Here is a 27,115-nt window from a genome sequence, read left to right on the forward strand (position 1 = left end):
AGGAGGAGATCCTTGTGCAGCAGAATACATTAAGTCTACAAATGAATTCTACTTTCTTGTCCTGATGCTCAATATTTCAAAACTTCCCCTGTTTGTTTGTTTGGAGACAATGGAGCAGTGGCTGAGCTCAAGTTATATTTACGCTGATCAACCAGGATGTTTGTGTTAATTGGCTTGTTGCTGATGCTGCTCCACACACAAGAGAGTCTGAGTTCCGTTTTTCTTTCTCATGGTAAAAATGTGAATCTCTCTCTCTTTCCTTTACTCAGGCTCTAATTTCTCAAATTTGTGAGTACTTATTATCTTTGATGCTTGAACCCCTCTCTCTGACATTGATTGAATGCTCAAAAGTTATCAAGAGGAAGACTAACGAGAGCAAAAAATCCCACAGGTCAAAAACGCCCTCAAGCCCCAGCATGCAGACAAAATTATATAAAGCACATGGAAAATCTTGTAACAGAGTGTAAGAGTGGCATCCTTCTGGCAAAGTCTACCACAGGAACAGGGCAGATTCTTCCTTGATGTGTAGCCTGAAAAAATGATGCTAAGGGATCAAAAATCTGATATATAACAGAACAAGGATGCAGTGAGCATATTTGTTACAGCAGCCTAAACAAACTGAAGAAGATGCATGCAGGGAGAGGCAGAGGTGGATGACTGACCTACCTGTCAGGATAAATCTAAGAAGATTGTGAAAATGTATCTAGATTTCCTCTGTTTGTGTAATAGAGTCTTGGACAGGAGACTTGGGGAATAAATCCAGGATCTGAAAGCCCCACACAAGTGGAGCCAGAGAGAGAGTGTCACAAGGTTTGTGATCTTCATCACTGCCCACTTAAATAAATTAACACTGAGAGACTGAGAGCGTATTCAGACGAAAATAGCCCCCTGAACCTCTCCTCAATGCATGATTCACACTTTACTCACTTCAGAGCCTGCAGGAATTTAAAGGCCAGCTCAGAACATTTATCCTGCTATTTATAGTACGTACAGAGGTATCTGTGCATAATGGTCTGAAAAAAATTCTCACTATAACCTGGATGGGAAATATTTAAAATAATAAAAAGCACAGAGCAGAGAACTGCCAAACAGACGTACAAAGAGAAGCTAGGCTAGTAACCACACAAATACACTACAAGAATAGTGTAAAACTGTCAAGATTTCTGAAAAAGCCAGATCGGTAAAGGCATTGAGTTAAATGATAGAAAAATCTGTAAATAAATATTTTGAATAAACAAACGTTTAAAAAAATCAAGAAGAATATTTTAAGAGGTGAAAACAAGATGAAACAAGTTATGAAGATGATATATATACTGAGTTACACGAGAATTCAGTCAGCCTGATGATACCACGTAATAAGTAAGATTGGTAAATTAACACTAAGAGCCGAAAAGGAACTGGGAGCAGAGAAGGGACATTTTATAATAATCCCTGCCATCCATAGAGATACAAACATCCCAGACATGATGGGGCAGCTTGAAAGAGAGACTAGATATTGGCATCACCATGTTTACACTCCTATTGGCAGTGGTAATCATGCAAGTAGAGAAGAACTAGGCTCCAATGGATTAGCATTGGGCACTCTGTTAGTTGGTATAACAAAAGAGGGAGTAGAAACTGTGCAATGATATACCTTCAGTGCGAACAAGGACTTTGTTTTTTGTTAATTAGGTAGCGGAACAGGTTGGAGTATGATGGATTGGACTGTGTTTGGATGGGATGATGTGGACAGTTCGACAGCTAACCATATGGATGTTGTTGTAAAACATTTGTGAGGTGGGTTGTTGCAACATCAATGATTCTGCTAAAAAAATACTTTAAAAATCAGTCCCTACTGGTAATGTTACTGTGGAATTGATGAAAATATACACGGAAAAAAGTAACCAAAATACTACTGAAACTGTCTGTAGGTTTCAATAAATAATAAGAAAGTTTGGGTTATGAGATTGTTTGAATTGTGGTTTGGGGAGTTTTCCACTAAGATGGTATCTTTTCACATCTTTGTTTTCTTTTCCCAAGAAAAGGATTTTTGTGTAAAAGGGCTGACAAAGCCCTTGTAAGATTTTGCATTGCAAGATGCAAGACGTCTAGTAATATAGTTGTTAATTTTTCTTCTTATTTTCTGTTGAAGTGATCATATGACTCTTTGCAATGATGCTAGTGTTAATGGTTAATTGAAATAATAATAAAAAGGAAACAGGTTAGGTCTTCACCTAATTTCAGACAATTAGGGGATCATTACTCAGCATTAGAGAAAAATAAACTAGCAGTGAAACAAACAAGAAAAGGCAGCTGCAGACATAACTACTGACCTGTAAAAAATCAGCAGGACACCGTTCAATAGAAGAAACGGTGATGGACAGCAAAGTGCACACCACGGTTTCTAGAAGTGTGGAACTACTTATGTGACAAACCCTAAATACTAATTGAAATTAAATGCAAATTGAAAACATTGCCTGTTTCAGTGGAGCGTTCCTCAGCATTGTTGCACTTCTCCCCCTCCAGTCCAGGGGGGTACAGCACTCAAAGCAAAAGTGCAAGCTCTTATCTTACTCCTTGACTTGCCCTGGACGCTGCACTGCCAGTGTCATTAAGATCTCTTGGATATTAAGAGACCGTCAGACAAAAGCAAAAGCTCTGCCTTCTTGCAACTACTAGGTGGATTTTGGATTCACTCCTACTCCTGAGCAACTTGTGTAGCAGCCAGGTGGAGAAGGGGAGAAACTATGCATTTATGAGCACTGGCTATTCAAAGAAAGTTGCTTTGGGTTAAAGTTGCTTTAAATATGTAAAGATATAAATTTGCTTTGGGTTAAATATACCCACCCCCCCATATAAAAATATATCCACAGCATGTTTTTTCCTGGAAAACTACAGAGCAGCCCTGGAGAGTGAAACTTGTTTTTCTATCCTGTTAAACTGTTCAAATGGTCCCTTAGCAGAGGTTTGGCAGAGATCAAAGAGCACACTTTGCAGTCTGAGAATTAGCATGAGCATAGGCAATTTGGATGTGGACACCTTGTTTTGAAGGGTAACTGGAGTGGCTTATTCCACATCAGTTGAACTCAGCACCATGTTTAATCTGCTAGTAGAGAGGCAGGCTGCAGTTTTAGCCTGGCTTCCAGTGGCAGTATTTGTTAAAGCTGCAATCAGATTACTCAGCAACGTCTTAGGTGTTGCCCAAGAACATGAGACTAGTATGTGTCCTGGTCCATGATCGCTTCATTGTTCTTAAGAATTTGCCAGTTTAAGCTACTGATTCTCCTCACTTTGTGGGCATAAACTGTGTATCAGTTCTGATTTTCCATCATTTTACACTCTGAATTTCTGGCAAGATCATTAACCAACCTTTCTGGTTGGGGAAAATTAGCAAGTAAGTGGCATTTTGAGGGAGGGACACAAAAGAGAACGTAACCTCAGTTGCAGCAAAATGGTCAACTCAGTGGCAAAAATGGCAAATCCTGCAGTTATCATGGAAAAATGACAAAATTATACAACTGTAGAACAGTGTAGAGTTTATGGAATTAGAGAATTAAAAGGAAGTTCCTCAGTGTTTAAACACCATGCTGAACATTTCACTTTCAAACCAGCTTAACAGCATCGTGAAACTTAGTGATATTGTGATCCTCGGTTGTGTAAGATTCAGATGATACTGCTGTTGCTAACATTAACATGGGACAACAGTAGATGACTGATGAAAAACAGTAGTTGTGCCAGTCTTGAGGACAGACATTGGGTGTGTGGGAGGACACCTCAGGCAGACCCTTCGGAGACAGCTTACGCTCCGCGGTTGTGCGGCCAGGCCCTCCGCAACAGCGGCCACCTGACGCTCGCTGCGGCCTGGTGCTAGCGACAGATTTTACTCTGCTTTGGCCCTGGGGAACCCCTTTACTGTGCTATCACTCAGTATGCTGAACACAGAAAATGCCAGCGAGCAGGCAGGTGCTGGAAGCGACCACACCCAGACACCTGCAGCCATCTGGAAGGCTCCCAGGAAGACAAAGGTTGGAGAAAAAAAGAGAGGAAGAGGATTTGTTTCACTTGGTGGCAAGTATTTTCAAAGATCTTGAGTCCTGAAAACCACAAACTAACAGAAAGTTAGCTGCAGTGTATCACACGCTGTCAGAAAATCCAGACAAAAAGACCCGTTCGATCAGATCAGGTATCTGGTGCCTGTGCCGGGCACCGCAGAACTCCCTCCGGGGCTACAGAGGCGGCCGCCGCCACCCACCTGAGCGCAGCCGCCGCCGCCATGCTGGTTGTGGGCAAACTGGCGCGCGGGAGGCGTGGCCGGAGGGGCGTGGCCGGGCGCGAGGCGCGGGGGGCGGGCCGGAAGCAGGCGGGGCTGTCTGTGCGCGGGAAGCCGGGGCGCGGCGCCGGGGGCCGGCAGCAGGTAAAGGTGGGAGGGGGGGGGGGGGGCTCGGGCTCTTGCGTGTCGCGGCGGGCGGGGGTCGTTGCCGTGAGGGCGAGGGGGTTGGTCACTGCGGGCGCGGCTCGGTGGCGGGCCGGGCTTATCCGGCCCCAAGGCCGGCGGCGGAGGCCGCCTTCCCCCTCCTTGGTCCTGGTACTGCCTCCCTCGTGGTTGAACGCCCGTGTCGCCCGCAGGCCCGCCGGCGGGGGAGATGGAGTTCTCCAGCGGCCGAGCGAGGCAGAAGCACTCGCGGCTGGGCGGGGACCGGCGGGAGCTGTACCCTCACAGCCTGCAGTTCTATCTGGAGCCCCCCACAGAAAACGTCCCTCTGGTGGAGTTTGAGAGCTTTGCTATCGACCGCCTGAAGTGTGAGTAGCGGGCCCGGGCGTCCCCCCACCCCCGAAGATTTTGATTCTTCCTGTCATGGCTGCATGTATGTTTGGCGGGCTTAGATGCTCTCTCAGACTGTTATTAATGTAAACTGGCTGCCTGCTCGTGCTGAAGTGAACCCCCTTTAAAGGAAAACGTGTTGCTTTAGGTATTTGGGAGAGCTGTGACTGTTTTCACAACGAGTGGGTTTTTTTGGTATAGCAGTCAGGGCTGCGTACTTTTGGTTTGCACTGGTGGCTTTTACGAGTATGTTTCACTTCCGAGGTGTTGCGACCCATTTAATGTCTATCTGTACTGGGATTCAGGTCTTTGTGGCTGGGAGCAAGGGTTTCCCTGAGCTCCTGAAAACCACTGAATCCAAGGTTTCCATCATGACAGCGGAAACCGTTGTTCTGAGACTGATCTATCAGAGTTAGCTGGTCTCCCTTGTTGACTGTGTGGATCCCAGAGTTGGGCGAGCTGGGACTTGTGGGCTATACCTTTGTGCTTCTTATCTCTTTGTTCCCCATACTGCTAAAAGCAATTCCTGTGGCCTTACCAAAGCTTGTGCATCTCGCAAAACATGATACAGTTAGATTTCAATATGTTGTCTCTAACATGGATTTTCTCTTCTTTTTCCCAGTGCTCAAAGTAGTTGAAAACCTTGGTGTGAGCTATGTAAGAAGTAGTGAACCATACAGAACTAAGCTGGAATCTGAGCTCCGGAAGCTTAAGTTTCCCTACAGAGTAAGTAAAAATCAAAAAATGGAAATATCTTGCACTTTATTTTCTTTACGCCATTCAAGAATTCTGAATAAAAGTAGAGGTGATGAAATACTATTCTTAAAGCTTCTGTCATTTTGTCAGAGATGTAGTTTCTCTTTGAGAGTATATATATATTTCTTTAGGACAACCCACTTCTTTAATAGTCTTGCATTTATTGTCTTAAAGATGGATATTAACAGCAATGATAAATTAATTGTGGATTTTTGATCTGGGGGAGATTATTTCTCTGAAATAATAATAATACGTTCTGTAGGCTTTGGCTGAGGATGATTATGAGGCAAGAAGAAAAGACCATATCTCTCATTTCATACTACGCCTTGCTTACTGTCAGTCGTAAGTACTTTTTGGATTATGTTGTACTCTTTATTAATTTTAAACATATACAGATACTACATTGTTTTTTTATTATAGACACTACAGATATTTTAGAGTTGCATGGCTACTAAATGGAAAGGTAGGCTTAGGTTTTTTTTACTAGGAATCTGATTTCAATTGTAATGAAAAGGGATACTTGGGATCAAAATTAATACCCAGCTTTTTGTAATGCTAAAAAAAAGTATAAACTTTTGGGTTTCACGCACAGAATGTTGATTTGAGTCTTTCCTTTTGACATCTTTTCTGAGATTAAAGCACACCAATATTAAGTGTTTATCAGGCATTTGCAATGATTAATAATTTAAATTAACTTCTGCATATGCTTAGACTGTTGATTACTGACCAAAGACCTGACTATTTAAATAGACTTTATACCATTGTCTAATGAGAAAGTCTTGTTTCTGACAAACTGGAAATACCATCTGAGTTTGAGGTTTCCTCTACTGACTTTGCTTTTCTTCCAAATTCATTGCTGTGGATGGCTGCACTGCAATTTTTTCATTATGTAAAATCTCAAGCACAAAGTTGGTCCTGTCAGGTGCATTCCTTTTGCTTCAGCTGTAGGTTTTGGATGAATTTATAGAGGTTGTCAGTGTTTTATATCTTTAGAAGCTTTGTTATGTATCATTGTGAACTCCTGACTCCTTGCCATTGCAGTCCTTTTTTAGAATTAAAACTGGCAAATATGAAGTGCGTATTGTTCTGTATTGTTAATTCAATCGCACTATAAATTGGAATATAGTTTGTTTAAATTACGTGAGTGTGGTAGAAAACATATTATGATACTGTGATAGCTGACATGACTGAAGTGCTGCTGTGGATAAATACAGATTTGTAAGCAAAAACAGACCAGGAAGGTGAGTAGGGGGGATTGTGCTCTAAGATATGGTATGAAGCTGGAATGGATATGACTTTTCGTTGGAATGGGTTATGAGACAATTGAGAGGTTTGGGGCAGGTGTTGGAGAAGAGACCAGGGTGGCTAACAACATAGTAGGTTCCTGCTACAGACCATCTGATCATGGAGGAAACTTCATCATGACAGGCCCTGGGTGTCTTTAAACACCCTGAAATTTCTGGATTTTTCACATCCCATCATGTTGCGCTTTCAAAAGACATCTGGGCTGTGCAAAGGACAGTTTGTTGATGTACGTGACTGATGAGCCACCTAGATCTGTGATGCATGTACAATGAGGAACATGTTGTGGATGTGAAGATCAATAGCAGCCTTCACTGCATGGACTGGTAGTATAGTCTAAAATGCTGAGAGAAGGGACCAAGTTGAATAACAGAATTGCAACTGAAATTCCTTCTACCCTTCTCTATTCTACATATAGTATTTGCAATTATGAATAACAAATGTATTGGTTTCTTTCTAGTGCTTATGTTTGTTGTGTATATTTTTATATACTCCCTCAGTCATACTGGTCCTACTGAAAATAGCTTGCTTTATCTGTGTGGTAAGTTTCTACCAAAACCCCATAAAAGGTAGTATCCTTAAGTAGCCTGGGACTAAAAGGCCCCTGAAAACTTAGTGTTTCTTATGCAGCTAGTGGCATTTTGAATGGTCAGTTTGATTTCCATTATCCTCTTGTAAAACTTCAAGCATTTAGTTATTATTTAAATGGGACCATTGCTTTTCTGTTGGAGATGAGACACTTAGAGGGTGTTGGTAATGACACATTGGAAAAAAGTTCTGCTCTTCTGGAAGGTAGAATTGTGTGGTGGCAAGGATCTGATCTGGCATCTATTTTTGGTTAGTCTGTGGCTTCAGGAAAAGTGAGTTTGGGTCAAATTCACAGAAAGCAATACAAGCCGTTTAGCAAAAGCCTGCAGGTTAGGTATTCTGTTCAGGAGTGGAATTCACTAAACTTTGTCCACTGTGCTGAGAAGGGAAGAAGGTATATGTGAATGACAATGGCTAGCATGCTGAGTGAAAGGCTGCCTCAGTCGGAAATAACCAAGCAGGGGCTTGGCTAGACATTTGCCTTTGTCACTGATGTGCTATCTTTCCCCTCTGCCCTGTATCTCTATAATGGCTCTGGTATCTCCTGGAATTAATGATGGATGCAGATGTCATGTCCCGCTCAGATGAGGGAGACAAGTGACTCAGATTCGTAAATCCCCAACAGAGTGGACAACAGTGAGATAAGTCTCAAAGTCCAGACATTTATTAACTTCTCACAATGTACTACTTGGACGTATGATAATTGGCTAAGTATATAGCAAGCTGTGTCAAGCAGTACAGTATGCCTTGCATTTCTTAATGGTAGTGAAGGAAAAGGGCAAAAAGGAAAGGAGGGGGATGGAGGTAATAGCGATCACTGGTTTAGGTTCCTCCATCGATCCCGCCAGCGAGGGTTCCAGGAGGCATCTGTCTTCTTCACTCTCTAGGCCCCACCTCCCTTTTCCCCCTTGATTTATACCCACTTTCCTTGGGTCCGTCCCCTAGGTTGACCCACATACCTACATATCCCATGTATGGGGAGGGGTAAGGTGCTTCATGGGATGATGTAATTAGCATGATCTTGTTAGTCTTCATTAGCATATTCAGGGATGTTAACTTTAATATGCATTTTGTAGATAATGAAGCAAAGGTCATTCACCAGACAGATGGTGAATTTAAATTTGGCCAGGTGCACCAGAGCAGTACTGTCTCCACAGGTCTCCCCCCTTCAGCTGCATCTTGTATTATTCAAGCAGCCTTATCAGCTTTGACCTCCACGTTATCCACCCTATGACTATAGTTTTGTTACTTGAAAGTGTTTGAAACATTCCTTAGCTTGGAGGGCCTCCACTCCCCCTGCTAACCATTATCTCTTTCTCTGACTGTTTTTCTCAGTCTTTGTTTCTTGCAGGCCTGTTTCTTTCAGGACCTGTTTTTACAAGTCATCTCTCACGGCAGATAATTGGACTGTTTGCTTCTTCTCTGCAAGCTTCTTTTTAAAAGATCCTTGTCTTTTGCATGAGAGCTTCTTTGACTGTAGTGCTTGCTTAAGAAATAAATGTGAGACATTGTTCAGACCCTGTGTTTCAGGGCAGAGGTGGTCAGCTTGTTGAAGGTGAGCCACTGTGCCAAAATGAATCCAAGCTATATTGGGCCACAGAGTCATCAGGAAAGAGCCTGGCTTTGTAGTCTAGGGGGAAAGACCCCTTCTTAGGGAGGAGGGGTCTTGGATAGAGCTCCAGGGCACTCTTTAAATTACTTGCAAATGTATTTTTGTGTTCCTGGTTATATACAGATAGTTTGATGCAGTGTTTCAATAAAGCAGCTTGATAGTTTCCACTTAAGCTAGCTTTTTTGTTTCTTTGGAAAGGTAGACAGTGCTTACTCATAAAATGGAAAATAGTCTTTTAAGCACTGAGCAGACCCTGTACCCACTATTTTTCATTCTCTCTTGAAAAGCAGCAATTTCAGAGATGAGAGATTTCTGGGCTCTAAAACTGGCATGTTCCCTAGAAAGTAAAATTAGGAGGCAAATAGAATATACCGTTCTTTAAGTTTTTATCATACTAGGTCAGAAAAATAAGCTTGGCAGAAAACATTAGGTTAATTGATGAAAGCTATTAAGGTAGGAGTGTTTTGAAAAAGTGTACTTAAATAGTCATAACAGCAAATTCGGTTGAATTCAGTTCTCTGACAGTTGTATTTACAGGCTTGTTTTCCTGTGACACCACCTTTTTAAGTTTCCAGTTGGCCAACAGTGCCACCCAGGGGTATGAGTTTACATCAACTTATTTTTTTTCTAGTCTGCATCAGTCCTCATTTACAAATTAGATTATTTTGGTTTGGGTTTTACATGGTTTGAGATGACCAGCTCCACCATCCTTGTCAGTCAAGTCTGTAATTTAGTTATCATCTCTTGGCTGTCCTTCTTCTGCCTTCTGAAGTCCAAGTCTTTAAAGCTTATTCCCATATAATGTTACTAAGGTAAGGTATGTACAGTCTTGAGTGAACAGTCTCATCCATACCCTTCTTTCACACCTCTTGTAATGTCACTTATATCTGTCAAGACCAGGAAACAGAATAATCTTTTCACTCACTTTCATGGCAAACACAGCTCTAAACAGAATTTTACTTTCATGTTGACCATGACCATGCATTTCTGTTTCTGTCTATTGCATCTCTTTTCACTTTATCAGGTTAGCTGTGAAGAATCTTGAAAGTCACAGGAGCATAGTCTTCACTTTACTTACTTAAGATGGAAGAAATAAATCTTCCCTCTGCTCTGACAGCAAAACTCTTCTATCCAGGAAACTTTTAAGCATACTTATGAGTTTTTATTTCTTTTTCCCGTGTTGTGTAACATAGACATAAGTTCTTTATTAAGCTTAGCAAGGGTTTTTTTTCTACTTCCTGACATGTTTTTTTCTGTATGGTAAATTAGACTTGTGTGCTGAAATTGCTACCTCTTATGTTGACTGGCATTTACTTTTGTGACTTTCTGTTCCTGAGTTCCCCTTGCTGTCTACCTTTTGAATCTTAAACTCTGAGGAATCTTCTGGTGTTGGTTGTCTAGTAAAATAGAGCTCTGGCCCATGCCAAGACTTTTCACAGGTTAACATTAAGTTGTTGGTAACTGAAATCTCATTTAATTGTGGAATGTGAACTACTAGTCTTAGGTTCCAGGTTTAGGAGCACTTCCATGTCTTTCTAATGTACTTTAGTGTCGATGCTTTATAAGAAATATGCCAGTCTTGCCTACCACTCCTTGGGGGAGTAAGGGGGATTCCTCATCTCACCCTCTTCCCCCGCCCCTGACCTGAGTGCTGTTCCCTGGTATGAAAGAGACTGTTCTTCTATATTGGGAATCTACTGATCTGATTTAAACTGTTGAGTAGTCAGCACACAAAAAGGTAAGTGGCAGAAAACGAGGAGATCATCTTGAGTGCCATTACAGATCATGTAATGGACAAACAGATGATCAGGCTCAGTCAGCCTGGGTTTATAAAAAGGCAGGTCCTGCCTGACAAACCTGATTTCCTTCTATGACAAGATGACCCAACTATTGGATGAGGGAAAGGCTGTGGATATTGTCTACCTGGATTTTCAAAAAGCATTTGGCACAGTTCCCCATAGAATTCTCATAGAAAAACTGGCTGCTCATGGCCTGGATGAGCGAACGGTCTGCTGGGTCAAGCACTGGCTGGATGGACGGTCCCAGAGAGTGGTGGTCAGTGGAGCTAAATCCAGCTGGCGGCCGGTCACAAGTGGTGTTCCTCAGGGCTCGGTGTTGGGACCATTTCTGTCCAACATCTTTATTGATGATCTTGATAAGGACATAGAGTGTATCATCAGTAAGTTCACAGATGACACCAAGTTAAGCAGGAGTGTCGATCTGCAGGAGGATGGGGAGGCTCTACAGAGAGACTTGGATAGATTGGATCCGCGGGCCAGCATTAACGGGATGAGTTTCAACAAGGCCGAGTACCAGGTCCTGCACTTGGGCCACAACAACCCCCTGCATGGCTACAGGCTTGGGGAGGTGTGGCTGGAGAGCTGTCTGGAAGAGAAGGATCTGGGGGTTCTAACTGACAAGCAGCTGAACATGATCCAGCAGTGTGCCCGGGTGGCCAAGAAAGCCAACGGCATCCTGGCTTTTATAAGAAATAGCGTGACCAGCAGAAGTAGGGAGGTGACAGTCCCCCTGTGCTCTGCACTGGTGAGGCCACACCTGGAGTATTGTGTCCAGTTTTGGGCACCTCAATACGAGAGAGATATCGAGGTGCTGGAGCGAGTGCAGAGGAGGGCAACAAAGCTGGTGAAGGGCCTGGAGAACAGATCCTATGAGGAGCGATTGAAGGAGCTGGGACTGGTCAGTTTGAGGAGGAGAAGGCTGAGGGGAGACCTCATCACTCTCTACAGCTACCTGAAAGGACATTGTAGAGAGGTTGTTGCTGGTCTCTTCTCACAGGTGATTAGTGACAGAACAAGAGGGAACGGCTTTAAACTGCAACAGGGGAGGTTTAGACTGGACATTAGGAAAAAATCTTTCACAGAAAGAGTGGTCAGAGTGGAATAGACTGCCCAGGGATGTGGTGGAGTCGCCATCCCTGGATGTGTTTAAGGGTCGTTTAGATGGGATGTTGCGGGATATGGTGTGGGGGAGAACTTTGTAGAATAGGGCTGATGGTTGGACTTAGTGATCCCAAGGGTCTTTTCCAACCTAAATGATTCGTGAGACATTCCTAACATCTACGCTTCAGCTACCTGCAACTGTCTCATTTTCAGCAGCAACTTGGGTAGTTATCTAATGAGAGTGACATTTCTTTTCAGTTAAGGTTGTGGTTCTGATAATAAGTATTATTCATAATATCTGTCTGGAGTGAGAGTGTACAATTATTTTTTAAAATGCTGTTAATAAGACATGATTTGGGTTTAGAAGTAATGTACAATTTTCCAAAGACATAAGGAAAAAAATGAACATGGATAATGCCCTGATGATGATGTGTCTAGGAAAGTCAGTTTTAAAGTATATGCTGGACATACACAGTAATGTGAGCCAGTTCATCAGCTAGTTTGTCAACTGTAGGAAGAATCCAGGTAGGTGTGTGTATTTTATTAGAGATAACAGTAATATTTTCTTGTTTAGGTAACTTAGGTTGGTAGGTGGGATTAGAGCCTTTGGTCTGCTCTCCTGAAGGAAAAGAAAAACAGGAGACTGGCTGGCTGCCAAAGTAACTTTATATGCTTGATATTTTGTTTCCTTTGGAAGACAAAGGCAGCATAAAACTGATGAATTAGGAACAGGGTAAAATGGTCACATCCTAGGATTTTGTTACTGTTCAAGATGATCACATAAGAACTGCAGATCAGAGCATTAACTTCCATTTTAAGTTGCACAGATTATTAATATCCCAAGCATGGAGACTGTCCATGGGCTTATACTTTACAAAAGGCCTTAACGCAGTCTTTCCATATGGAATTATAATTTGATTAATAATTAATTTTCACCAAACCATATTTCAAGTAGAGGTTTTGTCCACAGAATCACAAACAATTCTGTTGTAATTCACTGGTCAACTATGGGAAAACATGCTTAAGTATTGTAAGGAGAACATGTAAGACTGCAGTATTTCTGTGCTCTGTGAATTGTCATGGCAGTAGCCCACAGTGTAGCTCTTGGAGGACAGTTTAAAAGAATGCCCTGTAATAGCGAGATACAGTATCATCTGCATTCTGTGCTTGTACCTACAGGGTGGCTTTTGTTACTAGTATTCTGGTACCTATTTGCTATAGCTTTGAGTAATGTGCTGATGCCTGGGAGTCTGAGTGCTGGGATGTAAAGAGTAATATGAGTAGAGAATGACTTAGAGACTGGCTTCAGAGTTATTTTTTTTTAATGTTGTCTAGTGACTTCTGTCCCTGTTTTCTTGTTTGTTCTACTTGCTCACCTGCTGTTGCTAAACCCCTTTTGCTCTTTTGTCAAGTGTTAGATGTTCTATTTGTGTTCCTCACCCAAGTTTGTTATCATATATTTTCCTTTTGCTTGCTTCCAGGCTATTTGTTGCCTAGTATATAGCACTGTTGTTATAATATCTGAGAAGTGTGAATGTGTTTTCAGTTGGAGATACCCCAAAAGCAAGAATTAAAAGAAGTAGGCTTCCTACTTCCTCCTATTTGCCTCATCAGATTGATTGTGACATTAATAGTACAATGAAGAAATGTTGTGTCATGTTAAAAAAAAAAAAGTCCATTAAATACTGAAGGAGAATGTTATCTGCAGTTGGTTATTATCTAAAACAACTAAGAAATGGTTAGTACTGTTTAAAAGAGATAACAGCTTTGATACCTACAGAGCAATTTTTAGTGTTGAGATTGACTGTCTCCGTTCTTTCAAAACAAAGAATCATGACTGCTGATGTGTATTGTGTCTGCACAAGAAGAAAGCTTCCTGTCTTTTTTCCAGGCTCCTCAGTTTGTGGGTCCCATGCCAAAGTCAGCGTTACATTTAATGCTGTGTTCACTAGGTTTGACATCTAGTTTATAAAGAAAGGATGCATAATCAGGAAATGTATTGTGTTTTTTTTTTTTTATTATTTCTTTGCAGTGAGGACCTCAGGCGTTGGTTTCTTCAACAAGAAATGGATCTCTTGCGATATCGCTTCAATGAACTAACTGACGGTTTAAGACAGAAATTCCTGGAACATGTTAACTTATCATTTGAAGCTGTAAGTATGTTACTTTCTGTATTTGTGTTAAGTTGCATGTGCCTTTTAAAAAAAATTGTCATTAAGATAGTTTTAGTACTTCTGTTTAAAAATGTGCAGTTATGGCTTTAAAAAACCAACCACACAAAACTTCTGAACTCTAAGAATAGTGTGCATGTCACAGAAATGAGGATTAAATTATATAACTTTGTGCTGCAACAAGAGAAGATTAGTCTGCTTCAGTCAACTAATACCTGACTGACAACTGAGTAATTACAAAGGTAAGCTAACAGTGTTTATGAAAGCTGATAGGAGGTGTTTTTGAATTAAGATTCTGGATAGGTTAGATCTAGTGTGTGTTCTTCAGATACGACATTTGTTTGTCTCATCTGTCCATCAGGGAAAATAATACTCAGGTCAGAATTACCTTGTTTTCTTTTGTGTTTGTGATGAATTGTGTGATAATTCACCTTAAAGGTTTCAGTTATAGGAAAGCAACCAACTGTGTTTGATTCTAACCTGAAGTGTGTGTGCAATCTATTCTCATCAGATTACTAACTTCAGTTGGAAAACATACGTCTTTATTCATAAACTTTGCTCTAGAACCTTTGTAGTCTATGAACTACTTCTAAGATGTTGGCTTCTTACTATAGTAACTAAAGCAAACCACAGTAACCTTGGGGACTTTGTACATCATACCGTTTCATGAATACTGACATCTGGAGAACTATGTGAAAATGAAAGAGACATGCATTCAAGGAATACTTAAGAGATGTTGAGGACATAATTAAACTTTAATAATCAAAGTATGAAAATCCTGTATGAATTGCTCAAGAATGTAACACCATGTCACTGTGGGTTAAAAATAATCTTCTACTTTGCAAGTATATTTTTGACATGTGGTTGTATGTACATGCTAAAAATAATTTCTATTCTGCTTGTTTGTGCATATTATGTGAGTTACTGAAGCTATAAGATGATGCTTTAGCTTAAAAAAAAAAAGTAAATCTGGTATTAGATACAGTAGTTAAAAATTGCCTACTGTCTTGAGGGATTTATATATAATTTTAAAAGATCTACAGTTAAATAACAGTTTCATTGTTACACAGGCTTTATACACACACAGGCACGTAAATTATACTCTTTTCACTTAATAGACCATTTAATTTTGGCCCATTAAGTACGTGCTACAGAGAATACAGATTATAAATTGCATCCAAAATTCTGTAAATGCTCTTATTCCACAGTTGCTTTCTCATTAGAACTTAGATTCAAAGCTTTTTTTCCTTTTGACTTAAACTCATTCTAGTTCTTTACTAACTTATGAAAAACCTTGAAAATACCAAATCTGTGTAGACAAAGAGCTGTTGTTTTTGGGATGCTTTAGGGATATTATAAAAGAGTTCTTGCTGTTATATACCATTTCATTTGTCTGAGCGAATTAAAGGAAAATGTCGTAGTTTCTGTGTTAATGATTTCAATAAAATTTTGCATTGCAGCTATGAACTATTTTGTTAGAAAGCTCCAACTTTGCCTGTAGCTCTCAGTAATCTTATAAAAATTAATGTATAATCATCACTCTACTGAAAAAAACCCCAAAACACCAACCCATTTTTCTCTTAAAATACTGATTAATTAGAAGAACTTAAAAATTCTAATATGTGGCTGATGTGCATTATATGTTGCTAGATTGAAAAATCAGACACCAGTGCATGTGGATAATGAAAGATGACTTGTGCAGTGTTGAGAATTAATTTGTCTAGCTAAGCAGTAACTTGTGGGCTTTCCTGGGTCTTCAAGAGACTATTAGAAATGTCATTCTTTGGTTCAACAGACCTTTCACTGAATGGTGTGTTTGTGGAGCTGTATTTCTGTTGCTTATTCCCTGGTCCTCTATTGTCCTGTCACAGTTTCAGCATTCAGGCTTGTGAGAATAAATCAATGTTTACAGGTTGCTGGAAATAGCTAGGAGCATAACTTGGTTCTGTGCTATTGAATGTACCTTCAACATGTCAAAATGATTAAAAAGGTATTACTTTCTTACGCCTGTTGAGCCAACAAAGAATCATTTCATTGCAAATCTTCTCTGTTTCTACTTTTTTTTTCCCCACTTCCAGTTCCAGTGGGAATTTAAGCAAAACTAATCCCTTGCGCTATCATATATAAAACATTTGAATATTACTAAGGAATTCCATACGTATCTGAAAGAGGTTTAAACTCTATGGTGCTATGTAGGGGCCACTATAAAAGCAGTATTCTTTTTCTCAATGTTGTATTTGTAAAAGTCTTTAAAAGGAAAAGAAGACGGACTATCCTCTTCATAGTTCTCTGTTAAAAGTTATGTTTTCATGCCTTACTGTGCATAAAACAAGATGGAAATCAAACTTTGTGCTGTACCTGTTAGAATGGTCTTCAGGACCTTCAGGTCAAGGTAATATCAAGTTCTGATATTACAATTCAGCCTGTGTATATTTAAATGGATAGAAATTCTACTATAGGATTTTAATTGCTTAAGCTATGCTAAGAAAGTTAGGTAAATATCCTTGAAGAGAAGACATGTGCCTTGCATTTTCTAGATTACGATTCTGAAATGCAGAACTGTTAGCTGGGATAGGCCAGGGCTGCTGAAGTTCAGACCTCAGCATAGTCTGGCATAGCTATGTCTCAATTTAACAATTCTAAGAACCACTGTAAGAAGCGATTCTCAGTATTTAATAAAAGAGCTGGTCAAACTTTTTGTGAGGTGGAGGAATAAGTGGATAGTCTTTTCTACTGTTGTCATTTATAGCGCCAACAAAGTGAACCTGACATTGAGAATTCAGTAACTGTCACTTCTCTCCTTTTCATGTTTGCTCACATGCATGAGAAAGTGAGACATGTATTCATATAAATCTTTGCAGGGGTTTTGCAGACTAATTCCTGAGATTTTGTGAATTATGGATTAAGAATTACTCCTTTATAGACTCAAGAAGTCTTCAATCCTGCTCAGGGATAATACTTAAACAGCTGTTAAAATCTTCTTTGGAGACTTTAGTGCCAAAGATCTTATTTAACAACTTTTTGGAAGGAATGAAGTTGTTAACGACTAGGAAAAAAAATACCAGACTCTTTGAATTTTTGTAAGATAGTCAGCTGTGGAGAGTTTGAAATGATAGTAGTTCTGATCTCATGATTAAAGAGAATTTTAATCAAAGAGCAAGAGCTTTCTGAAACTAAAAATAGAAATGAAATTTAATGAAAACGAATGTTTTAGTTGTTATAAGAGGATTTCTTATGTCCTGTGACGTTTATATTGCTGATGGAGCAGAATACATGGGAAAGGGTTCATTAAAATAAGTAAATACTTGCTCTGTGTTGTTTTACCTGATTATAAAATGCCCTTTACTTGCAAAAGGAATTCTATAAACTGTTCAAAGTATCCAGATTAAAGATGATGACTTCAGGATAATTAATTAGTGTTTGAACATGCATAGAATTTTGATAAGTCAAAATTTTTACAATGTTTGTGAAAATAAGCTTCTCTACATTTAGTATAAATAAGGGAAATTTGAAGCTTAGGTAAGTTCTTCGAATGTTTTTACAAAGCTGTCACTGAATTAAGGTAGTCTATCTCTTGTATTTCTGTGAGAAGCCTCTGGAACCTGGACTTTCTGAAGAAAATGGAAGTTAGCTTTGAGTTTATATCTGAGACACTCTTTTGAACTACTAACAGGTAGATTGCATTTTAATTACTTGTAGGCCAACCTGTTTTCTGGCAAATGTGGAGGATGCCTGGACTGGTGTTGCTTGGCCTACTGGAACATTGATTTGGTGCTCAAAATTTTACAGTACTCTGAAATATTAGTGTTTATGTTCTCATCAGTTTATGCCAGCATGAGCACAAGGTAGAGCATGTGGTATTGAATAAAATGTCGAGAAAGGAAGAACATAGAAGGAAAGCAAGAATAAAAAGTGAGGGAAGTAGGAATGATGGACCTTGTTCTCTGTGTCTTTTTTTTGTTGTGGTGTTGAGCTGTTAATTGTAACTCTACTGTAACGTAAAATGACAGTCTCATGAATGTACTGGTTTCCCTTGTTGCAACTTCTGTAATTTTTAATTATTAACACTTTTATTTTAAACTGATGTGGTTGTTTGTAGAGTGTTCTTGAGACTGGGACCGTATTGGAGCTTTTGTCAACTATACTTTTCAGTTAGTTGTAAACAGTAATGGGGAGAGAAGTTACATAAATGTCAGTGGCCTTTTCCTTTTTTTTTTAAGCATGGATATGTTAGGTTGTATGAGAAGAGCTTGTCATGTCACTGGTGACAAGGGCTGAGGTTGAGCCTAAGAACAGAGGCTGATGAGGATTATTTGAAATTTTACTATTGTTACTTCTCAGTAGGAAAAACTCTGTGGTCTCAACTTCTGAGAGGATGTGTTCAGCATCTCAGACAATAACTTGTTACAGCTTTTGCTTTTTGGCGAGAGTTTGGGACACCAGTGAAAGTGTTCCTTTTCTACTTTTGGTTAAAGCATTCTGTGCAGTGTAATGAGTGTCAGGCTCTTAATCAGACCCCAAACCAAGCCCCAACTTTTTTTTTTGGGGCAGCAGGTGAAAGATGTTTTGTGTGCTGCTTTGCCTGCAAATAATAAAAAAATAATACAGACTGGTGTACTTTGTAGTATCTGAGATTAGTTGTCTTAACTATTTAATTTCCATAATTTATTTTCTAATTTACTTTCATAACACCTTTAAAGCTGTTTGTATTGCATTAGAAAATACATTGTTAAAGATTTGTGCTGTTCAGACACTTTTACACTTTTTTAGGTATCTTAAAAAATTAAAACTGATTCAATTTTGAAGATTATTTTTATCTTAACAGTCATTTATACACTTTTCATGAATACCTTCCCCCTCAAAATTATTGTATCGACATCTTAAACAATTAAGCGTTTAGCTTGTTTTTTTCTCCGAAATAAGTTGTGGTTGAACCATGGTGTCAAAGGCGATGTTTACAATATAGCCTCCTTTCCAGTAAACAGAGAAGACATTGAAGAAATTCAACTTTTGAACTCTACCTTTGACAGTAGTTAGAACTTTTGGAGGCAAACAGAAAATATTTTATTTATGCTCACACACACTCGCTCTATGGTACATTATTTGGTAGAAGTCCCTTCCATGTGTTTTCCTGGGAGTGGTTAGGCTTGACTTGGGAGGGGTTAGGCTTGGCCTGGGAGCAGCATTTCTTATGTGATGCTTTTACAATAATAACTTTTAGGAAATAATATTTTGATAAAATATTATAGGTTTTTACTATCTCATTTAAAATGTAATTTTCTTAGAGCAGTGTGATCTAATTGATAGCCAGTTGTGGGGTCTTTCTCTTGATGTTACCTGTTCCCTGGGAAAATGACTATTTGAGTTCCATTTGCCTCATGTTATATAAAATCCTGCTGTCTTGCAAAACACATCTAGTTGTTCAGCTTAAAGCATTGGAGTTAGAGGAACATTTGCTAAACTCTTCTGTTCAGTAATTCTGTAGTTCTCTTGTTCAGTAAAGCTTATTTTTATCCTTATTTGACACTTTAATTTTTGGACCTCAGTCTGTAATCTTGTCTGCCTTTATATAATACTTCATAGATGACTTGCTGTCAAGTGTCCACCAAATTTTGGGGAACTGCTTAAGGGAGAAGATTGGAAGACTGGTTAATAGTATCACCTCAAAACTAAGCTTACTTTTTTTTTCTTCCAAAAAACCCCACCACACTTGTGTCTGATTCACTCCTTTTTCACCTGGTCCTATATGTTTATGTTACTTTAGTGTTATGTGGCTTGTCAGTCTTTGAATATGTTCAGATGTGAGACTTCCCTGCTTTTGATGTTTCTTTGTCCTGAAAGAGGAGAAGTGCTACACTGCCTTTCTTGACACTTTAATACAGGCCATTCAATGAGAAGATTCTGCTGTATAATTGTTTCTTTTTTTTTTATTTTTTTAGCAAGCAAGAAATACTTACTAATCCATTCCCTGTTTCTAAAGCTTGCTCATCTTAATCTTTAAGAATTTTTTCTGTTGATATGTTGAATAGTTTTGTATCACAGTAACAGGAGAATCATGGGATGCTTCTGAAAGTATTTCAGAATGTTTTCAGTCCATGCTATATTTTATGTACTTAAAAAAAAAAAAGGCTTTTAAGGGACAGTGCTGTCATCATCCAGATAAATACTGAAGCTTTTTATGTATGGCATGTAATTTTCATCTCTCAAGGCACATTAAATTGTGTGTAAAGTCAGTCACTTAGGGAGCACAGGAAATCCTTAAGCAGCACTCAAGAGAAGTAAATGCTGACATTTAAGGTGACAGAGCCCATCAAAGAGAATATGCAAACACAGGTGTGCAGCTGAAATTTACATTAATTTCAGAGATTAAAGCATTAAAATCTTACTATAAATGAGTAATTACATCTATGATGCCTGACAGCTTCTGGCAGTAAAAGCCATTAATACAGATTTTTAAGATATTTAAAGAGAAATATAGTGAATATTTTAAATATTATAGTAATTGAAGAAAATATTTTAATCTCAAAGTAAATTCTTCAGTATATGAAGGAATGATATAAAGTAAATTTTTCTACAGGTAAGTGATACTTGGGCTTTAACTAGAAAGTCGTTTCTCTTTCTTGCCACAAGTGGGCATCTGTAGTTTTCCTTTCTTAGGAATGCCTGATTTATTTTCTGCCAGATTGTGACACAAGACCTGTTTGGAATCATTTGACATTGTGCCTAACTTCCATATTGTCATGTACTCTTATCAGTGAGATTGGTTGTCTGTGTGGTTTTCCACATGCCCTGCTGTGTATACACCCCTTCATTTGTCCCTCTGTTCCCACCCCAACCTTTCCACATGTCCTTTTCCTTGTTTTTTTGGAGCCGGTTATGCATGTCTGTATTGGAAGCTCTTGAGAAATGACCTTACTTACACTTTTGTATCGTAGTGCTTTTGGACCTTCACAGCGTGAGAAATCCTAGTGTATTGATTTGATATTCTGATAGTCTTTTTGACATAATCAGAGTACTTATGGTGACTGCCACAAGTTGTTATTGAAAAGCTTTCAATGTGACTGTAAGTTTGAGGAAGACTGCAAGTTATCTGGATTAATGGTGTTCCTAGAGATTCTTGAATTAAGGTGTTGAGTTTCCTATCATTCACATGATTGGTCTTACAGGACCTAACACTGGGGAAGTAATCATGATGATGAAGAAAACATGAAGCCATAAAAGTAAATTTATTCTTTCCTTCACTCTGTATGCTGCTTATCTTCTTCTTGTCCTTCAGGCTGTGTCTATATATGTCATATTGCATGTTAACTCCTAGATTTTAGGCTGGATTTTTGCATGCTTCTGAAATGTCAATAGGTATCTCTAATATATTCTGAATTTTTCAGCAGTTGTTTTAAGATATTTTGGAAAAGTGATGAGAGTATTCTCTTTAGAATTTTATTTATACTTTTTCTTTCTTCTAATATATAACAGCTTGTGCTTGATAGCATTCAAGGGGAAGTTGGGTCAAAAGTTACCTAGTTATACTGGTACCTTAACTTTGTTCCATAGTTAGAAGTGGAGTCCCTTGGATTGGCAACTACATGCCAGTTACTGTACATTAGTATTTGGAGTAGTGTTTGCTTAAAAGGAAACTCTACTAGCAGAAGTCTAAATTATCTTTATTTTCATTCCTTGTGGATTTAACTTACATGCTAATTGCTGTAATTATTAATGCTGTCTTTTTTCCATGAATTTGACTTTTTCCTTAGCTGTTGCTCAGTCCTGTTCCCTAAAATGATAATGAACAGACCTTTCCTCTTCATAGAACTTTTTATATAGGAATTGTCACTTACCTTGTTCATTTTTAGAGAACTGCCACATATCCAGGGAACTTTAACTTCTAATTCCTGGAATAGGTCTGCCATACTCATTTTGCTGTTCTCTCTTCTTTCTCAGGTCAGCATAGTCCTGCTGCTATCACAAAGTAACCCTCTGTAACTTACCCATCTCAGCATCTGTCATTCCTACTTCCTGTATACAAATGTCAGCAGAAGCAATGCTTAATTTTGCTCTTAAATTCTGGGAGATTCTCCCATGCCATAGTCTGCTTTAGTGAAACTGATAGGGCACTTAAGCTGTTCACAATCTTTCTTTTGATGGGATTTAAACCTTGAAGAAAATGTAATAATTTTCTGTCTGTCTTCAGATAATGAGGTCTCCTGCCAATATTGTACTCAATATTTCATCGCTAAATAAACTGCATGTAGCATTTTTAATGCTTGTTTTTTCTTTGTCCTAACTTCAACTGCAGGTTTTTCTGGTGTTTCTCAGCTACAGTTTTTTCTTCCTTTATTGAAACTACTTTCTAGTCTACTCAATCATGCTTTTCTTCTCTCATTGGCCGTGGATATTTTGATTATTTTCTTTTAGCTTGCCCTTTCTGTGTTCTTTTTTTGTGATGAGGACAATAGGATTCAGTTCTTCAAATTTTCTTCTTTTTAATGTATGTGTGTGGTATCGCTGTTACTCTGGTCTCAAACCTTACCTGATAGTTAAAAATACTTTTTTGCTACTAGCTCTTTGTTTTCAATTAGTTTTGTCTTTCCCACTTTCTCCTTTGGATTTTCTTCTAGTTTGTGTCTAAGTGTAGCAAAGCTGTACTTTTCCTTAGAATGTCATTTACTACTTGGCACTGTCAGAAGTATTTCCTTTGAAGCCCTCAGTCTAAGTTTCAGCCTTTGTATGCTTTGCCTTGCATACTTTTAACTGTCCAAAACCTACCACTTACTCATAGATATCAAAGGAAAGATCTGTTCTTTGAGCATCTGCAACTGAAGGTCTCTGTAGGTCAGTGATACATCTTATGTTGATTTGGAAGATCCAGTGAACTTCTGGTTCCTTTCCACTTGGTTCTTGTGAAAATTGCCACAAAACTTGTTCATTTTAACCAGTCAGACTTTATCTCTCTCTGGGGACTGTTTAAGGGTCTCTCTCCTGTTCACGTGGACCAAAATGTTCTGTGGCTGCTTCCAAAATGCTGTGTATTTCAGTAATACTTTGAAGATGACAGTTGTTTTGTTTGCCTTGTGCGTGAAAACTTCACAGCTTTGCTTGCAAAGTCCCTGTGGCACCTGTATATTCCTGTGTCATAGTGGTGGTCATCATTCTGCTGCTTTAGTTCCCTTAATTTTTTTTCCTAATATCAAACCTAACTCTACTTTTCAGTAATATAAGTCTATTTCTTCTTGCTCTGTCCACTAATTGAGAAAGGTGGGTTTGCGTGGCGTTTTGTTTGCATTCTACATATAAGATGACTCTATGCTTTCTTGTTGTTGCTTGTTTTAGCCTTTCTTTGCGTGTGCTGGCTTGTCATTTTGGTGGATGTCCTTTGCCATTTTCTAGTGGGGCAACATATTTTTTTTTTTTTAAGTGCAGTCATCTGGTTAGAATATTCCATCTGAATCATTACCAATTCTAAAGTGACATGGAGATTAAATTCATGTATACTACATATTTTCCTCCCTGCCCCCTCAACAGCATGATCTAGTGACTCCCAAGCTGGAGATAGGGAGGTTGTACAACTGTTTTTCTCAGCACTCCTGGTTAGTCAACTCTTCTTCTGTTTGTACAGAACTGACTTGGATGTAAAACCTTGAAGTGTCTCTCCTGAAACATGTTCTTCAGTTTTAGACCAGATTCTCTTATCTGATCTTGTTCTCGAGAGTCCTTGCAGTGTCCTCAGCCTTAAGGCATTTAAATATGTAATCTGCTTTTATGTTAATATGCAGGTTAGTAACTAAAATATTAAATTTTAGTTTAAATAATTGTGGAACTTGCTTTAATATGTCCTCCTATTTTTGAGTCAGATTCTTCCATGCATGGCTTTTCCAGTTAGTTTTGCACACAGGTTATAGGAGACTTAGTGGAAATGTATGACCATTTGCTCTTGAAAGTGTCTAACAGGAGTGACTTTAGGGGCTTTTGACACAGTGTGACATCTACTTTTTTTCCCTATCTGTGAGGTCTGTTTCACTGTCATAAGGTAGTGAGATTGACTTAACAAAATTTGTCTTTTGACATATCCACGTGGGCTGTTACTTGTCTTAGGTGTTTTTTCCTAGTGCTGTCAAATGTTTTGATTTTTTGCCCCACCTTTTTAGGAATTTAACTTAATATACTGGAATGTGGAGTAGAATAAAATGTACAGTTTTAGCCTAAATTTATTTTTCAGTGATGTTCTGGTCATGATCTGTTATTTCCTGTGATCTTTTCTTCATCTTATCTTCAGACTGTTCGTTCCTTGAAATAGACATTATTTTCTCTTTGTTGCTTCCACAAGAAATGAAAATTAATAGTTATTATCATGTCTTTATCTGTGGTATAAGAATGATGTATAATTGAATTTAGATTTCCTGCAATGCTTCTGTTCTGTGTTATCTTTCTGCAGTGTGCAGAAGAAATAAACTTCCAAAGTGTAGTGTATTTCTTTTTGAATACATCTTTCTGTGTTGCTGTTTTCTCTCCACAGAGCATAAAAAACCCTATTTAAATTATTTTAGAACTTCTTCACCTCTGAAAAGCCTCTTGAAATTTTAAAAAAATACTATGACTTTTTTATAACTTCTAGGTTAGATGCCTTATTTTTGGGTAACTGCCAATTGTTGCAAAATTAACCATCTTAACTTTTTTGATGCTGTTATAAAGCACAGTATTTAATAAAATGCTTTGAATCAAAATATAGGTGAAGGAACAGTGGTTAGGAATAGTCAGTTGGGGGAGCTGGTGCTCTGTAGTGCATCTACCAGCATTTGAGAAAAAGAATAAGAACTGCAAAATAAAAGGGATGAGCAAAATACATTAGTGTTAGAGTAGGGTTTTTTTTTTCCACAGTAGCTCTTTGATGTTGTAGTTGAAGTGCTTTTTTAGCAGCTTTAAGCAGTAGAAATTAAACTTCTTTAATTTCCATTTTTATGATCAGAACACTCCTATGAGAGACTTTCTGATATCACTATTATGCTGTCTTCAGAAGCATTTATCTCAGTAGTGGGGCAGTTGTATAAATATTTGTAGGTTTAGCTTGTTGAAAAAATCTTTTATGACTGCCTTTATTGGGTATGGGAGATCCTAAAGTCAGATTTGGATTAATGAGAATGAGACTAGTTTATGTCCTTAGTAAGGACAGATACAGGCAAAAGAAAATACTTAATATTGTGTCTAGCCATTAAAAGGCTGTGACTATAATTATCCATTTTGGTACCAAGTGTATAAACCCAAATGTTCTTCTGGTTTGGTTAATGATTTTACATTTTGGAGGCATCAAATATTTCTTCCTTTCCCAAACAGGATGGTGAAAAATGTTTAGAAGTGGAAACTGTCAAGAGCCTAATTTTACTCTGTGGAAATTCATGTGACGCTAAAGCAGTATCTATGTCCAAGTAGACTACAGTTTGCATTTGTGAAAGGAAATGGTTCTGAATTTTGTCTTCGTTTTCTGCTACTTGAATCTTACATTTGTCTCTTTGCTTGAAAATTAACAATGCTTGTCTTGCAGGTGACAACAGAGGTCAGAAGTAATGTATATGTAAGTGGGAAATAGTGCCAAAGGAAGCTAAATATATGTATTCTGTCACTTAGCTCTATACTTGAAGTCATAATAGAAGCAAAATTGCATGTGGAAAGACTTAAGAGTACTTTTTTTTTAAATGCTAAAATTTGTTAATAAGAGCAAAACATGTATATCAGAACTTTAAAAAATGGGTTACTCTCATCCTAAAGTACTTAAAAAATGTACTTACAAAAGAAGTAATAAACTTCCCAATTTAATTATTCAAGTTTCAGAAGATAGATTTAAATAAAGCCAAGTGGTGGCTTTGTCACAGGATTTACTGTTGTTTACTGAAAGTTGTTTTTTGTTCCAAATAAAGAAAAAAACCCCACCACCCATTGCTATCTAGGTTTATGTCTACCTCTTGTTGTTGACTGTATTTGTCTTAGGGGAAGAAAATCCTAGGGAGACCTCTTTCCTCAGAAGTATTAGCAGCATGGGAATCCAGTTCAACCAGTATGAACTACTCTTTAGGCCACCGTACTGCAGTCAGAGGATTTGGTAGGCTAACTCACAGGTCTGTTTGCGAAGTAATGTCTTTTGCAAAGCAGTCTTACTAACTGGCTGCAACCCAAAATAATTGGGTTGATTGCAAAGCAAGCTGAGTATTCTGGTGAGCTTATGTTGTGAGGGATAGGTAGATGAGGTGAGGTTTGTTTAAAACATTTAGACTAAATGTATTGTAGTATTCTCTTACAGAGTTTTAAAATAAAATTTGATTCATGGGAGAATCACATATCTCATAACTCTAAGAGGGAGAAGTGTTGGCTGAAAGAAGAGGAGAATATGTACTTGTTGGGAGTTTTGTGCGCTGGAAGGATGGATGAGGAGAGGTCTTAATTTACCCTTCTCTAATGGATCATTGAATTATAAACATATCTTTGTTATTAGTCATGAAGAAAACGAGCATTTTGCTGCAGTAATTCTAGTTGCGTGTATTATTTGCACATATGGTGTTGGTGATGTTCTATAAAATTGTGGAATTAAGTAATAAATGTGGCTGAAAAATATATAGCTACTGGGGATGTCCCTTTTCACCTTCATAAACATAATGAACAACAGTTTGTAAATGATGCAAAATGCTAATTAAAAGTTTTAATTTGGTAATCATCTCTTTGATTAGAAACAGATGCTGATTATCTGCAGAAATCTAAATGGACCCTTAGAAGATAGATTTTCTTGCTTAAAATTGACTTGGATACTAGAGTCAAACTAAACCGGAAACTGTACAGTAACTTAGGCCCACTTTAGTGCACTAGAGCACTATGGTTCTTACTAAATAGCTTTGTGCAGTTCATCGTTTGAGTTAAATAGGACCTTTACAGTGCACTGTTAAGGTTGAATCCTTCTGTAGGGGGTGCTATACATGCTCCTCCTAATTTGAAGTACATTGTCTTA

The 27,115-nt window shown here is 38.5% G+C and overlaps 1 protein-coding gene across 2 annotated transcripts in view; it reads left to right on the forward strand.

Moving 5' to 3' along the window:
• Positions 1 to 4,326: 4,326 nt before the first annotated feature.
• PRIM2 (DNA primase subunit 2) overlaps positions 4,327 to 27,115 on the forward strand; it is a 123,820-nt gene continuing 101,031 nt past the window's right edge. For both annotated transcript variants that reach the window (XM_074922490.1, XM_074922497.1), the window contains exons 1-5: positions 4,327 to 4,393; positions 4,606 to 4,779; positions 5,424 to 5,527; positions 5,820 to 5,899; positions 13,992 to 14,112. In XM_074922490.1, coding sequence (XP_074778591.1) covers positions 4,623 to 4,779; positions 5,424 to 5,527; positions 5,820 to 5,899; positions 13,992 to 14,112 — 462 coding nt within the window. In that variant the 5' untranslated portion in view covers positions 4,327 to 4,393; positions 4,606 to 4,622. The remainder of the gene's footprint in view (positions 4,394 to 4,605; positions 4,780 to 5,423; positions 5,528 to 5,819; positions 5,900 to 13,991; positions 14,113 to 27,115) is intronic.

This window comes from Athene noctua, chromosome 1 (assembly GCF_965140245.1).
Source record: "Athene noctua chromosome 1, bAthNoc1.hap1.1, whole genome shotgun sequence".
NCBI lineage: Eukaryota > Metazoa > Chordata > Aves > Strigiformes > Strigidae > Athene > Athene noctua.